Raw genomic sequence first — 17,114 nt, forward strand, 5'->3', positions numbered from 1 at the left:
GTATTGGAAATTTCCTAACATTTAAGTTGACTCATCCTTCTCTCAAAAGCAGGTGAAACACAAAGCCTAATAAATGTTTTAAACATATTAATACTAAAATCCAGGTATTTAAATAAATTTAAATAGTTATTTAAATACAGATATACTTAAATTTAAATAAAACCATTGATTGCTTTAATATACTTATAAAACCATATATCCTCAACATAATGTAAATGCGTATTTAATAACGTAATTTTTATACAATTTTATTAGATTGATATATACTTTTGATGCCATAGTTAATACAAAATAGAAGTTATAAACAATATATAGTACTTTCAACTAGTTTCTCTATTCCTGCTTTTAGAAGGTGGTTATGCAATTCTCAAGCATGTATACCTGGGTTTGTTTAATTCTTTACCTTTGAGTTAGGAAAGACAACAAAAATGAAAAAGGATCATTTTTGTTTGAGTAAAAATATAACTGCTAAAAATATAAGACATATGCCTAAAAAATATTCAGACAAGTCAACTGTTAAATCACATGCTAGAGCATTGCCAGTTGACTTAAAACATAAAAACCATAAAGTTATTTCTGAAGTAAAAATAAATATAACTTTTATATAATTAACTTTAAAAACTCAACAGTAAGAGAGACAAAAATATCCAGGTAATGGTTAAGTCTTATGTAAATTTAAGTCTAATTCCCCAATTACCCTTTCCTATTTTCCCTTCTATTCCTTCTTTCTAAAATTCTGAAATAAAATATAAATAACCAAAAGCAAACTTTAAAAATACAGAAACCAAATAATGAGCCTATACAAAAAATCAAACACTGATGCTATTCAAGGTAGGTATTGAGAAAAACCTTTGTATTTTACACACCTCTTGAGATCAGTCTTACCTCATGACTAAAAAACAATAATTTAAAATAGTACCATTTGTAGAAAGGAAGGAAGGAAGGGAGGGAAAAGGGAAAAAAAAGTGGAAAGAAAAGGAAAGAAATACCTTCAGTTCAGGTTTTTCATCATCTTTTGCAGAAGTATCATCTGCATGCTGAGGAACCAAAACAAACTCTTCACTGTTCAGTGTAGCCACAGAATCCGATGACCCACTAACCTTCTGTAATGAAGCTCTGACCTCCATTTCAATTCTACAGACTTCTCTTTCCACATCCACCTAGTCAAAAACCACAGGGATTTAAAATATACATATGTTATGAACAAAAACATGAACTATTAAGTACCTGATCAATACTTAGCCTTTAAAAATGGTTCATGTGAAGAATTCTGCTGGCTAGGTTAATTATCTCAAAACTAGAGAGGCTACCTTCTTGGACTGGGCTGCATAATGGAAATGTACTCTCTTCGCCCTGTGTTTCCAGACTAAGAGAACTATATTATTCGCTGAAAAACAATACAGACCCTCCCATGTCACAACGAAACAGATTTACTACTGTTTGACTCTGTATTTCTCCTAGAAATAATATTTTTGTTTTTTAATATATAGAATTAAGCATGATACTAGAAACCAAATTCACTCACACAAATATTCACTGAAATTACTTTATAATTAAATCAAAATGTTTCCAAAAACTTATCTCAAGACCAGGTATTGTACCTTAAAATATCTCATCTGTGCCACTGAGGTTGACCGATTAATAAAGAATTCAGCACCCTAAGCCATGTATCTTTTCTTTTCCAGACACATTATCACTTATCAGCACAAGGAAGGGGGAAAAGGCCAAGGCTTTCACATTGCATTCATGTGGCAAACAATGTTTTTGTCATCAAATATAGTGTAATTCTGTTTTCTGGATAGATCTGTACAGCACAGAAACTCAACATTGTCTATCACTTCCAGAAGTTTAAATATTCACAGAACTAATTTTAACTGAACTTGTATACTATATAACATAGTACCCGGCACTGGGGTTATATGAGTGAATAAGGCAGACAAAGTGTCTGCTCTGCCAGAGCTTATACTAGTAAGAAAACAAGCAAGTAAGCAAATAAGGCAATTCTGAATCACTCTAAAGGCTATGAAGAAGATAAGTTACTACGACAAAGAATCGCTGTAAAAAGTATAGGGACAACTTTAAGTTAAGGTGATAGGAAAGGACTCAGAAATATTTGAGCTGAAATGTAAAAGATAAAAAAGAACCATGTATTAAACAATCTGTTCAGTGACCAAAGGTTAACGTGATAGAGGGGTAAGACAAGTAAACTGGAGCTAAATAACACAGGACTCTAACTCTGCTGATCCACACTGTTCTTTGCCTCATATAAATATAGCTGCAATATCTCATTTTGCCTTTAGGTGACACTAACACCATTATTCTTGGCCAAAAGAACGCTTTACTCTAAGCTTCAGGTTACACTTTAAAAAATTAATTACTTCCATCTTTATCAAAACTCAAAATTTCCAATAATATCAAAACAAAGAATTATTTGTTCTAGGATTGTGTAATTAGCTAGCCATCATTTAATTCTATTTGAATTAAATGAATATCCTTCCTTTTAACTTTTAAATCCTTCCAATTCCTCCAAAGGTTTTTTATTTTGCAGGTAATGTTTCCAAAAATGTAGTATGTATTAGAGGCTATGTCTTTACCCTTCCAGGCTGTCCCATGAATCTTAGATTGCCAAGATGCTACACATTCCAGTGTTCTTTCTGTGGCCAATCCTTCTGCAAGCCCAAGCTGCTACTCCTAGACTTAACATCTAAATGTTAGAAATTCCCCCAAATTCAAGTCCTGAGCCTTTTTCTGACTCCTTGCCACACACACTAAGTAATATCTCTCATCACCATGTATTTAAATACCATCTATATTCTAACAGTCTCCCAAATAGAAGTTTTCCAAAGAAAGATTTCCAAAGAAATCTTTTAGAGACTGTTAGAATATAGATGGTTTTCTATCCCAACCCAAACGTCCTCTACATTTCTTATTTGGAATCCAACTTTCTGCTTTATATTTCCATGTGGAATTCTAATTAGTACCTTAAACGTGACCCAAATGGAATTCCTAATGCCTCCTCCAAACTTGTTCCTTATTCAGATCTTCCATTTCAGTAAATAACACCACTTTCTACCAAGTTGCTCAAACAAGAAATCTGAGTATCATTCTTATTAATTTAACTCTATTTCTTCATTCCTCATATCAGCAAGTCATGTTAGCCCCACCTCCAAAATAAATCCTGTATCATTCTCATTTCTTCATGGCCATTTTTACCAACCTAATCCAGGCAGTGTTCTCATCCACTAAAAAAGTCTCCTAATCCATCTCCTACTACTCCAGGTTTCTCTTTCCCTAATCCCTTTTCACAGAGCTGCCAAAGAAATCTTTTGGAAAATAAATTAGATTACATTAAAGCTCCATTCTAAAATCTTGTCACTAAAATTCAAACTAAATCCAAACTACTTGCCAGGATTTACAAAGCCAAACAAAGTGCCTCTGTCACTTTACCATTACAGTTCTTTAATTACAGGAAGTTCTTTCTCATCTTAGGGTCTTAGCACTTGCTTCCTACTTTCATATGGCTAATTCCTACAAGTATCAGCTTTCATTCATCCGTCCAACAAATATTTAATGAGTATCTACTATGTTTTAGAAACTATAATGGGACTGGAGACTAAAATGATAAATGAGACTAATATACTCCCAGTCTTCCTAGAACTAACATTCTTATGGAAGAGAGAAATAACATAGAAAAAATAAATCAGGATCCCACACTGAAATGTATACTATAAAAGGTAATGAGAAAGTAGGAGGCAATATGGACCCCGTTGACATTTGGGCTTACTAAGAGTGAGTAAGCCATAGAAAGAACCAGGGAAAAGAACTTCAATTAGAATAGAAGAAAGAGCAAATACAAAAAGCCCAGGTAAGAGAAAAGGCTTATGAGAAAGGAGACCTTGATCGATAGATCACAATGAGCATGGGTGAGAGCAAAAAGATGAGATATGTAAAGGAAGACAGGGAAGCCTAAGGCCACCCCTGATGCTAAGCCTGTCTAAATAAACCCCCACTCTAATTCCAACTCTCTGTTAACATGGGAATATCAAGTGCCCAGTGTAATACCTAGTACAGAGTAGATATTCAATAAAGGTGTTGAACAAATTATTGTTAAAAGCATTAATCAGGCTAAAGTTCTCACAAATAACAAACATAGAACCAGGATTCAAAACAGGTATTCTGATTTCAAAGTACATGCTCTGAGCCACAACATTATACCATCTCATTTAGTTTCTCACCTATTCCTAGACTCCAAGGATTGGTATCTGTCACAATGCACACAGAACCTTCTCTATGCCTCTCCTCCCTCCATCAAGTTATGTCTTCCCCCAAGACATTCTTCTTAGGCAAGTGATAGTTAACCTGGCCATTAACTCTAAATCAGCATGTTAATGAATACTAATAATTCCTCCATTCAAATAAGAGGTCCTTTTTTTTTAATATTTATTTATTTATTCATGAGAGACACAGAGAGAGAGGCAAAGACATAGGCAGAGGGTTAGAAGCAGGCTCCATGCAGGGAGCCCAATGCAGGACTCGATCCTGGGATCACACCCTGAGCTAAAGGCAGATGCTCAACTGCTGAGCCACCCAGGCATCCCAAGATGTCCATTTTTAAGAGGTTTTCTTTAGCCCAAGAGAATGTTAGATATTCTGCTAGGCTAACAAGAAAACTATCAGTTTACCAGAATTAAGACAGCTCTCATTACTAGCATCAAATCCTGCCTCTAAGGGCCTCAGGGATACTTTCAGAAGTTTGTCTAATGCTATCTTATTGAACATTTCTTTGAATTTCAATGCAGATGCTTACTAAATCTGCACACAAACACAAAAATCTGAGAATTTTGTGCAAAGCCAACACTTTAAAATATTTCAACAGGCAGGAAATAAGATTTAAATAGGGAAAGTACAGCCTTCAACAAATGGTGCTAGGACAATTAGATATTCACATGCAAAAGAATGGAGTTGAACCTTTACCTCACATCATACACAAAACTTAATTCAAAATGGACCACAGACCTAAATGCAAAAGCTAAAACTATAAAACTCTTAGAAGAAAACAAGAAACATAACAAGAAACATAAATTTTTATGTCCTTGGGTTAAGCAATGATTTCTGAAACAACACCAAAAGCACACTGGCAAAAGAACAAAATAGATAAATTGGACTGTATTGAAATTTAAAATGTTCATGTTGAAAATGATACCATGAAGAAAGTAAAACTAAAAACGACAAGAGGAGGAAATACTTTCAAATCATATATCTGAAAAGAATCTTGAGTCCAGATTGCATGAGGAACTCTTACAACTCAATAATAAAAAAGACAAATAATCCCAACTTCTGGTTTCAGCTAAAAAGCTTGGAAGTCATCACTCCTTTCCTTACAAGAAAAGTTTGGACAAACTAAGTATCAATAGCTTCTCTTGGATCCATCAGAGAACTGAGTTCAGGAGACAAACTGCCATCCCAACATCGGGAGAGACAGGCAATCCAGAGAAAGACAGCAAGTCAGATCTTACCTGAAGAGGAAGCTGTTGGAGCCATAAACTGGTAGGAACACTTAAATGATCATTTTGACAAACTGCTGGAGGCTAAGTGTGGAATTTGGGTGTGGGGTGGGAGAGTGGGTTGAGGAACAGTAACTTGAAATTTGTGTATATTAAATTGGTGCTTAATAATAATAAATGTCTAACATTCAAAAAACAAAGAAAAGAAAATGTTGGATAGCTATACTGATTTTACAAAAAGCAGACTTCAAAACTAGGAGATAAAGAAGAGTATTATGTGAGATTGACATATCAAGCAGGCAGAATATTAGCAAGGATATAAACAACCTGCGGAGCACTACCAGTCAACTTGATCTGACACTTATAAAATATTCCATCTAACAACAGAAGAATACATTTTCTTTCAGGCTCACAGGGAACATTCACCAAGAGAGACCATATTCTGGGCCATAAAACACACCTTGACAAGTTTAAAAAAATAAAAATCATTTAATATGCTCTCAACTGTAATGGAATTAAATCAGAAATCAGTAACAGGAAGATAGCTGGAGAATTCCCAGGTTTTAGAAATTAAACAACATACATCTAATCAAAGACGACGACTCAAGAGAAATTTAAAAATATTTTGAACTAAATGAAAATGCAAATACAACTTGTCAAAAGTTGCGGGATACAATGAAAACAGTACTTAGAAATTTGTTTCAGGGCAGCTGGGTGGCTCAGTGGCTCACTTTTGGCTCAGGTCGTGATCCCAGGATCCTGACATCAAGTCTCACATCGGGCTCTCCACAGGGAGCCTGCTTCTCCCTCTGCTTATGTCTCTGCCTTTCTCTGTCTCTCATGAATAAATAAAATCTTTAAAAAAATTGCACCGAATGCTATACTAGAAAAGAAAAAATATCTAAAATATATAACATAAGCTTCTTTAGGAACCTTAGGAAACTAGAAAAAGAGCAAATGATGAAAAATAATTTAAAAAAATATAACAGGCATCAATGAAATTAAAACAGGAAAATACAGAAAAATTTTAAAAATCAAAACCAAAAGATGGTCTTAGGAAAGATCAACAAAATTGAAAAACTGCTGGCCAGGCTAAACAAGAAAAAGAGAAGACACAAATTGCCAATATAAAAATAAAAGAGCAAACATCACTACCAATCCTACGGACATTGAAAGGGTAACAAAGGAATACTACAAACAATTCAAGGCCCATAAATTTGGTGACTTGGATGAACTGGATCAGATCCTTAGAAGATACAAAGTATCAAATTTAAAAAAAAATTCACACCAGGAAAATTAGATATCCTGAATAGCCCTATAATTTTCAAGAAATTTAATAATTAAAAAAAAACAAAAAAAAAGAAATTTAATAATTAATAACCTTCTAAAAAAGAAAGCATCAGACACAGATAGATTCACCAGTGAATTCTCCAAACATTTAAAGACTAATATAAATTCTCTACAATCTCTTCCAGAAAATGAAAGAGGAAACATTTTGTAACTCATTTTATGAGGCCAGCATTACCTTAAGACCAAAACCAGATTACAATAAAATTAAAGACAGAATATTATAAAATCATATTCAACGATACATAAAAAGAATTATACTCCAGGTATACAAGACTGATGACTCCTAGAATAAGCAAGTATACAAAGGTCACAGAATACAAGGCCAATGTACAAACATCAGTTTCTTCCCTACATACAAATAATGAACAATTGGAACCTGAAGTTTAAAAAAAAAAAAAAGTGCCATCTATCATTGCACAAAAAGATGAAATACTTAGGTATAAATCTAATAAAACATGTGTAGGATCTATAAAAGTAAGAAACCTATAAAACACCGATGAAAGAAATTTTAAAAGATCTAAATAAATAAAGAGATACTCAATGTTGTTAACATGTTAATTCTCCCCAACTTGCTGAGACTAACCAACTGACTGAGCACTCAACTACAAGCTTAACTATGCACAAAGGCAGGGGAATATGTCTATTTTTATTTTACTCACCAACACATCCCCAGCATAGTGCCCACAGATTGCATGGGCTCAATAAATATCTGTTTAATAAACAAGTCAATTAACTTGGATGTAGCAGAACAGACTCCTGCATCAGATAGGAAGATGGACTGAATGAGTTCTAAAGTCACTTAAGATTCTCATTCCATGTGATGTGTTGAAGAATTCCATTTCAACAAGTCAATTCAAAATATAATTTGCTAAGTCTACTACTATGCAACAGTATGCTAAGCAAAATGTTACTTTCTCTGCTGCAGATCTGCTATTATTTCTGATCAAAAGAAACAGAAACAACAGTTGGAAAATTTATAGAGGTCTTTTTTTTTTTTAAGATTTTATTTATTTTGACAGAAAGAATAAGACAGGGAGCACAAGCAGAGGGAGGGGCAGAGAGAGAAGGAGAAGCAGACACTCCATTGAGCAGGGACCCTGATGTGGGACTTGATCCCAGGACCCTGTGACCATGACCCAGCTGAAGTCAGACACTTAACTGAGCAGCCCAAACACTCCTGCGGGGGTCTTTTAAATAATAAAGAGTTCACTGTTCTGTGACCTCAAGACTAGCACATCCATTTCAACTCAACATGTGAAGAGCAGTGATTGAAAGAAAGCAAAACTACTTTTACAAGCATTTAGTTAAAAGGCTATGCTATTGGGACACCTGGGTGGCTCAGCAATTTGGTGCCTGCCTTCGGCCCAGGGTGTGATCCTGGTGTCCCAGGATGGAGTCCCACATCAGGCTCCCTGCATGGAGCCTGCTTCTCCCTCTGCCTGTGTCTCTGCCTCTCTCTCTCTCTCTGTGTCTCTCATGAATAAATAAATAAAATCAAAAAAATAAAAAATAAAAAATAAAAGGCTATGCTATTATAATCCAAAAATTAGAAAGTAAAATCTGACATAAAAAGTTTGTCTCTTCAGGTACAAAAACAAAACAAAACAAGGCATACACATTTTTATTCTTTAGGCATTTTAAAGGTGTAAGAGAAGCGGCAGAAAATTTATCAGTACTACAGAAAATCTAGATGAATGTTTTTTCTATTTTTCCCCTTTCCCCCTTCTCTGAACCCAAAGGAGCTCTATAAATATTTTCAATTGAATTGAACCACTCAAACACACTTATCCCCCACAGTTCTGCCAACTTTATCAAGTGAAATGACTTTTAATTCTTACTTCAATGTCACATCATTTTTGTCAAATGAGCAATATATCTTAAATTAACACCTCACTTGGATGCCTAAAACTACAATTTTCACATATACTAGAAACAGTGTAACAACATTAAGCAAAGTCTAACTGGAAGCTATATTCTTCCCAAAATAACTGAACACATTCAAAAGTATAAAATCATGGTGCACATGGTCCAATTTCTTTTTGTGCCAAATGTGGTTAGCCAGCTTCTTGCTTTTAGATTATGTTTGCACCTATTCATTTTCAAGTGTCTCTTGAACTAAAATAGAACACTGAAAATATGAGTGTGAGTCAAAATTGGACAAGACATGCTGCAACGACTATTAGGCATAAAAATTCAAACAACTATAGTAGACTCATTACAATAGTAGAAACAGAAAATACTCTTAATTTACAATAAGAAAATGGACCTGAATAATTTGGAACAACATTTACTAACGATAAGGCCTCTGTGCTTTGAAAAACTGAGCCAGTCTGGGCAGGACTGGGGGGGGACTACCATAGCCTCTTCTTACTGAACACTCCATTCACTATTCCAGTTCTCAGGCAAGAGCCACACCAACATGATTATACGTATGCAAGTATGTCCCCACCCCTGAAAAGGGCACAAAGGGGCCTTCCTAATTTATATTACTTTAGTGGATACCTACTTTGGCAATAATCTCGAAACTTTTTTTCTGAGAATAAGCCTTCCCTTTGTTCATACCTCTTAGTCTTTATAGAACTCTCAACACCATGGCCAAACAGATCCAAAGATAGACACTGAATCCAAACTAATTAGACCAATTAACCCAATTCCTAAGATTCTTGATGACCAGAGACTTCATCATGAGAGTTGTCTCTCTTACAGCAGAAACTTTAAGATATAAACTAGGAATTGTTGGTGGCCATATTTTTCCCCATATGAAGGAGGCCAATATACGGTGAAAGAGAAAAGTAAATTCTAAATACAGACAAGCAAGAGAGTCTTAGTCGAGCCCCTATCATGCTGTTTGAGAGAATCCTGAGATGTAACTCCATTTGTTCCCATCCTCAGTCTTGGTATCCACTGTTCCTTTAATTCTACGAAATATCCCTTCCAATAAATGCTTTTTGCATAAGCTAGTTTAAATTGAGTTTCTGCCACATGAAACCTCATAAGTCCTACTATAACTACATGCTAGCAAAAAGACATACAAGACATATATAAATATATATACTTTTTTTTAAGATTTTGTTTTTAAGTAATCTCTACATCCAACATGTGGCTCAAACTCACAATCCTAAGATCAAGAGTCACATATGTTTCCAAAAGAGCCAACCAGGCCCCTCATAAGATATATTTTACTAGGTTTTCATATACTAGGTATGAGAACAAAAATCTAGATGAAGAAAGATGACAGTATCTAAAAAGTTGACAATTTCCCACATAAACAGAATACTGAATGTGAAGAAAGAAAAAAAAAAAAGCAAATGACTTACTTGAAATAATTACAGGAGGGGAAGAAAAGGTAATAGAAGGGGTACCTACAAAGGATGGCTTAAAAGGGAATAGAATGCTTTATAACCAAAATAAGAAGTCATCACAGGAAAAAGAGGAATTTTTAAAGGTAGGCACACTATGATTGTCACTATATAATATTCCTATGTCATAAAAATAGAATGCAAAATATGGAAAAATTATTTTTTTTAATTTATTAGGATAGTAAAACGTATAAGTGACTGTGGTAAATGAGATTACTGTTATCCTAAAATTCGTGTGGAACCACAAAAGATCCCAAATACCCAAAGCAATCTGAGAAAGAACAACAAAGTTGGAAGTATCACAATGCCAGATTTTAAATTATACTACACAGCTACAGTCATCAAAACAGTAGAGTAATAAGACAAAAAGACACAGATCAACAGAATAGAATTGAGAGCCCAGATTAAAAAAAAAAAAAATCCATGTTTATATGCTCAATTAATCTACAACAAAAGAGGCAAGAATAAACAATGGTGAAAAAACAATCTCTTCAATAAGTGGTATTGAGAAAACTGGACAGCCACCTACAAAAGGATGAAACTAGGCCACTTTCTTATACCATACAGAAAAATAAACTCAAAATGGATTAAAGACTAAATGTGAAATCTGAAACCATAAACTCCTGAAAGAAAACATAAGCAGTAGTCTCTTGTACATCAACCTTAGGGATATTTTTCTGGATAGGACTCCTCAGGCCAGGGGAACAAGAACAAAAATAAACAATTGGGATTACATCAAACTAAAAAGCTTTTGCACAGCAAAGGAAACCATCAACAAAATGAAAAGGCAAGAAGGAAGGAAGGGAGGGAGGGACAGAAAAGAAAGGAAAAGAAAAAAGGCAACCTACTGAATGAAAGAGGATATTTGCAGATGATATAACTGATATGGGGTTAATATCCAAAATATATAAAACTCATATTAATTCAACACCAAAAACAAACAAAAACAAATCCAATAAAAAATGGGCAGAGTACCTGAAAATCACTCATCATCAGGGAAATGTAAATGAAAAACACCATGAGATAACACCTCACACGAGTCAGAAGGGCTAGTATCAAAAACAAAAAAAAAACAAAAAAAAAACAAAAAAAAAAAAAAAAACAAGAAATAACAAGTGTTAGCAAAAATGCAGAGAAAAGGAAACTCTCACGCACTACTGGTGGGATTAGAAATTGGTGAAGGCACTATGGTAAACAGCATGGAGATTCCTCAAAAAACTAAAACTAGAAATACCATTAAGATCTAGTAATTCTACTTCTGGGTATTTACCCATGGAAAACGAAAATACTATTCAAAGAGATATATGTACCCCTGTATTTACTGCAGCATTATTTACAATATTATTTTACAATAGCCAAGATATGGAAGCAACCTAAGTGTCCATCAGTAGATGACTAGATAAAGAAGATGTGGGATATATATATATACACACACACACACACAATGGAATATTATTTAGCTATTGAAAAGAAAGAGATCTTGTCATTTGTTAACAACATGGATAGACTGAGGATATTATGCTAAATGAAGTAAATCAGACAGAGAAGGACAAATACCATGTGATTTCACTTATATGTGGAATCTAAAAAAAAACAAAGCAAATGAACAAACGAGGAGAGACTCAAAATATAGAACACTAGTGGTGGCCAGAAGGGAGGCAGGTGGAGAAGATAGATAAAATAGGTGAAGGGAGTTTAAGAGGTATAAATTTCCAGTTATAAGGAAGTCATGGGGCACCTGGGTGGCTCAGACAGTTAAGCATCTGACCTTTGGTTTTGGCTCAGGTCACAACCTCAGGGTCATGGGATCTAGACCCATTATGGGTTCTGTGCTAGCATGGAGTCTGCTCAAGATTCTCTCTTCCTCTCCCTTCCCCTCTGCCCCTGTCTCCTTTGTGTGCAGTCTTTCTCTCTCTCTGTGTGTCTCTCTTTCTCAAATAAATAAATCTTAAAAAAATAAATTAAAAGTCATGGGGATGAAAAGTACAGCAGAGGGAATATAGTCAATAATATTATAAGTCTGTATGGTGACATATGGTAACTACACTTCTTGTGGTGAGCATTTCAGAATGTATATAATTGTTGAATCACTATGTTGTATATCTAAAACTATTATATGTCAACCATGCCTCAATTAAAAATAAAAATTCTGAAACTGTAATGACAGAATAGAAAAGGAATATGTAAATATTGCTTGTCTCACAATTATTGAATAGTACTTTTATGTTGAATTAACACTTGCTATGAATAAACAAAAACCTGTATTAAGATGGTAATATTTATAGGTGACTGTTGTGGATCAGATTATTGTTACCAATTTTCTTTTCTAATACAGAATTGTTACATTTAGGCCCCTTATCATGTGATTTTGTAACACCATTAGAGTAAGTGGAACAAAATATTTACCTGCCCAAATAATTTGGGGTTTAGCCATGTAATTTGCTTTGGTCAATGGAATCCCAAAAACAAGACTTGGGCAGAGACTTTAAATGTCTTGAGTTATTTGGCTTGGTCTCTTGAGCTTCTGCCATCTACCATAAAAAGATGGTGGTCCAGGAAGCCAAGAGACCCAAAATGCAACTCATGAGAATAACCTGAATCCAATCCACAGAAACAAGTAGAGTTTCTCTCAAAGACCCACAAAACCATGAGTTAAAAACCTAAATGTTGTTGTAAGAAGTCAAACATTTCAGCATTATTATATAGCATTACCACAGCAATGGCTGACTAATTCAGTGACGTATTTTTAAATGTCTTCAGTAGGGGCACCTGGCTAACTTAGAAGAGAGCACGGGACTCAATCTCAGGGTTGTGAGTTCAAGCCCCACATTGGGTGTAGAGATTACTTAAAAATAAATAAATAAACTTCAAATGTCTTCAGTATTATTATGATATCTTTAGATTAAATAAAAATCAGAAGTAGCTAACACTGTAAACTAACAAATCTCTCAAGGAGATATTGATATGGTTCTTCAACTATTACCTAAAAATTCTAGTGATTTCTATAATTTTCATATTCCACTGAATTAAAATATACTCCAATACGCCAACCTTCTAATACTAATATTCAATTCCAGACATACTCAATTTATTAAAACTTTGACCAATGAATTACATTGTAGTTTAGAAAACCCTAATCAGCAATATCTAAGCAATAACATAAATGAAAAATATTTTGAAAATATTCTCAAACTTTTCAATGAAGATTACTTTAACTCTAGATCTTTCTCTTAGTTTTACTGCCATAATTATATATGCAATATATTCAAGAATAAGGTTGATAAAATTATATACATTATATTATAGTCATTTACTGCCTGGAAAATCAAAGTCTGATGGCTATACAATTCACAGTTCCATGAACTTGGCTTAAGACCAACAGTGAGCTTTGTGCCCAGCAGATACAGGCATATATGGTCAAGGGGGAAAAAAATCCATCACATAATGGAAAAGACCATCACTAAAGTGTCTACTACATCACTAAAGTGTCTACTTTATAGTTACAGCCCCCGTTGGTATAATAAAACCAAAGTTTGGTGATCTTTGGGTCACTATCTGACACTTAGTATGTTGCATGATGCCGCATAGAGCATCTACCACATTTCTTTCCGGCCCAGTGTGTCCATAAGAAAGGTATCTCTACTTCTATGAACACACTGATTTCTTCATCTGAAAAATATTGGACTAGTTGATCTCCAAGATCTCTAAGCTCTAAAGCTTCTACACATCACTTATCTTCTGAATATGTAAAGAAGAAATATAGATTTTTTTCTTAAGAGCTATGGCACAAAGAAATTAAATAATTTCTCTAACAAGTTACATAGCCAGAAGTAGAATCTAGAAATCCTCAGTTGAGAAATCTATTTACTAGCATATTACCTTTCCAAGGACTGCTAATTATTACATTATTACAAACATTTTTATTCCAACCAATGGTCTCTCATATAATACACTCTATGAAAGTATACCAAAATATAACACCAAGCAGAATTAAAAAGGAAAAGGAGTAAATTCATGTTTACTATGTATCTCCACATAATTGGCACTAATTTAACAAAGGAAATGGTAATTACCAATTTGTTGGGTCTAGCATAGAGAGACTCAAGGTAGCACCCAAAACTTCATGAACTTCACAACCAGACATGGTTCCTAAAGAGACTAAGATTTTTCAATTACCTTCTTCAACTATTCAATCTGCACAAGATCGCAGTGAGTGGCACCTCAATCACTGCACCAACACAATCAAAGAAAAGAAGTCAAATGATTTCTTTTCATTGTTTTTCTTTTCCTATTACGTCTACAAGCAAAGATTGGACTACTATCTTTAAAGCACAGAACCCTCTGGGTTTAGCATAACACTGATTGTGAGATATGACTGACTTAACTTTTAACCCATCAGAAGAAAGTTAAATACATAAAATCCAAAAGCTTCTTGACATAGGATGTACATGCTTGTATGTATTATGCATTTCTCTCTGCCTAGCTCTGCAGAATTAGTGAGCCATATAAAAGAATCAGGGTTCTTGAAAATCCCTAACTTAACTAGGTTTCAAAATATGGCATTCTTCCTTGATTTGGTGGATTGACTGGTATATTTATGTATGTATGTATTTATTTATTTGAGAAAGAAAGAGAGAGAGAGAGAGAGAGAGAGAGAGAGAGAATATGAACAGAAGCCAGGGGAGGGGCAAAGGGAGAGAGACAAGCAGATTCCCTGCTGACAGGAGCCCAAAGCAACTGGAGCTTGATCCCAGGACCCTGAGATCATGATCTAAGCCAAAGTCAGATACTTAACCAACTGAGCTACCCAGGCGCCACTGATTTGGCAGAATTTATAACAAAGAGATACTATACTTCAGACTACTCTCTAATCTTTTCAGTAAAATGATTCAGCAGGATACTTATGAGGAAAGCTAAATAATATTAAAAAAAAAGTTTTGAAATCCTAAAAACAAGACTTCCAAATTGTGCTGCAAATTAAACAAAAGCAAATACAAAGGCACAAAATAATCTGAGGAAATCAATATTTAGGAAATATTATGACATGTACCTAAAATTTCATAAGTAGTTTCTATGATATTATATAATGTCATGTGTCTACAAAAGCAAAAGGAAAGTGGGTCTTGCTAAGTTGAAACTATAAACTGTGTCACTGTTCATTGGGAAAATAATTCAAAGTAGAAATTGTTCTAGTACTAGATTTTTCTACTTTATTCTCACAAGGCAACAAAATCCAAAGCTTACTTTATGTAATTAGAAGAACAAATTACTCAATGATCCCATTATCATTTCTACTGAATATCGCACCTACTAAAGGATATTTTTAAACGCTTTCTGATGTTTTAAATAAGAAAGTGTGATAAAATACAAGCCATCAGAAATCCAGTATTTGACAGTTACTCATGTTGATGAATTTGCATGTTGATATCCATCTTGGTATTTGTCATAAGCCACAACAGACTTGCTGGATACTGAGAGCAGAGATAGGACTATTAGAGCCCTATCCTCTAATACCATACAGAATCCAGTTAATTTTTTAACAAGCATTCACTGTTGTTGCTCATATGGAACATTTATTATTTGACTAGCATAGTTACAAAATATTCTTCCTCAACTGGATATCTAAGAGACATTTCAAACTCAACATATTAAAAAATCATACTTCCAACCTCTTCCCTACCAACCTACCCCTCACTCCACACTACCTTCCAGCAAATTTTCTCATCTTAACTCAATCCTTCCAGTTACTCTGGCCAAAAACATCAGTCATGCTTTCTCCTCTTGTTCTCCTTTTCTCCTTCCTCAAACTAACTCTCTCCTCTCTCTCCACTCTCTCTACTTTTTCACCTTACATCTATACTGTCAGCAAATTACTTTGGCTCCATCTTCATACTAAATCTAGAAATCATCCATTTCTCACCACCTCTACTGCCACTACCAAGTACCAATCCCAACCATCATCATCTCTTAACTAGATTATTCTAAAAGCCTCTGAAACTACTCTCTGCTTCTTTATTTGCTCCCCTATGGTCTATTTTCAACAGCAGCCAGAATGATCCTTTTAATTTATTTAGTTCCTACCAATCCTTTGATCAAAACTCTCCAATAGCTCCCCCATCTTACTCATAATAAAAGCCAAGTGACCTTCAAAGCCATTAATGCCTGTACTACAAACACTCTTCCTCACTACTTCCCCTATCTGATTTTACCTTACCTTTGTGACTTACCTTCTACAGTCTTCTCCCCGATAGACTCAATTCCACCTAAAACAACCTCCTTGCTTTCTGCTTTCTCTCAAACAACCCTGGCACACTTGCTCTGGCTGTTGCAAAACAGAACACTCTTCTCCCAGATGTCTGCTAACATGTTTACTTCTTTGTTCACATCTTTGTTCAAATCTCATCCTCCTGAAAGAGCTACCCTTATTGCTTATCTAATACTGCTTCCACATCACCAATTTCCAATCCCCCTGTATCCTGATTTACTTACTGTTTCCCAGAACACTTAGAAAATTTTCTAACATACAATCTAATTTATTTTGTATTACATTTACTATTTATTGTCTGATTCTCCCACTAGAATATAGTTTCTTCCAAGGCAAAGCTAATTGTTTTATTCACTGACATAACCCAAGCACCTAGAAGAATGCCTGGCTTATGGCAGACAGATAAATATTTGCTGAATAAATGAATGAATGACTATCCACGACTGAATTCCTAAAACAAAGTTCCTAAAACTCAAGGAGCCATCTAGTACACCACAGCCTGATCAGAACTTTGACTCTAAAAGATGAGAATATAATAGCATTAACAGGGATCCCTGGGTGGCGCAGTGGTTTGGCGTCTGCCTTTGGCCCAGGGCGCGATCCTGGAGACCCGGGATCAAATCCCACGTCGGGCTC

At 34.7% G+C, this 17,114-nt stretch overlaps 1 protein-coding gene across 4 annotated transcripts in view; it reads right to left on the reverse strand.

Annotated features, from left to right (window-relative positions):
• RABGAP1L (RAB GTPase activating protein 1 like) overlaps positions 1–17,114 on the reverse strand; it is a 744,356-nt gene that overhangs the window by 684,649 nt on the left and 42,593 nt on the right. For all 4 annotated transcript variants that reach the window (XM_038542444.1, XM_038542442.1, XM_038542443.1 and 1 more), the window contains one exon: positions 990–1,160. In XM_038542444.1, the coding sequence (XP_038398372.1) occupies positions 990–1,127 (138 nt within the window). In that variant the 5' untranslated portion in view covers positions 1,128–1,160. The remainder of the gene's footprint in view (positions 1–989; positions 1,161–17,114) is intronic.

This window comes from Canis lupus, chromosome 7 (genome assembly GCF_011100685.1).
Source record: "Canis lupus familiaris isolate Mischka breed German Shepherd chromosome 7, alternate assembly UU_Cfam_GSD_1.0, whole genome shotgun sequence".
NCBI classification, from domain to species: domain Eukaryota; kingdom Metazoa; phylum Chordata; class Mammalia; order Carnivora; family Canidae; genus Canis; species Canis lupus.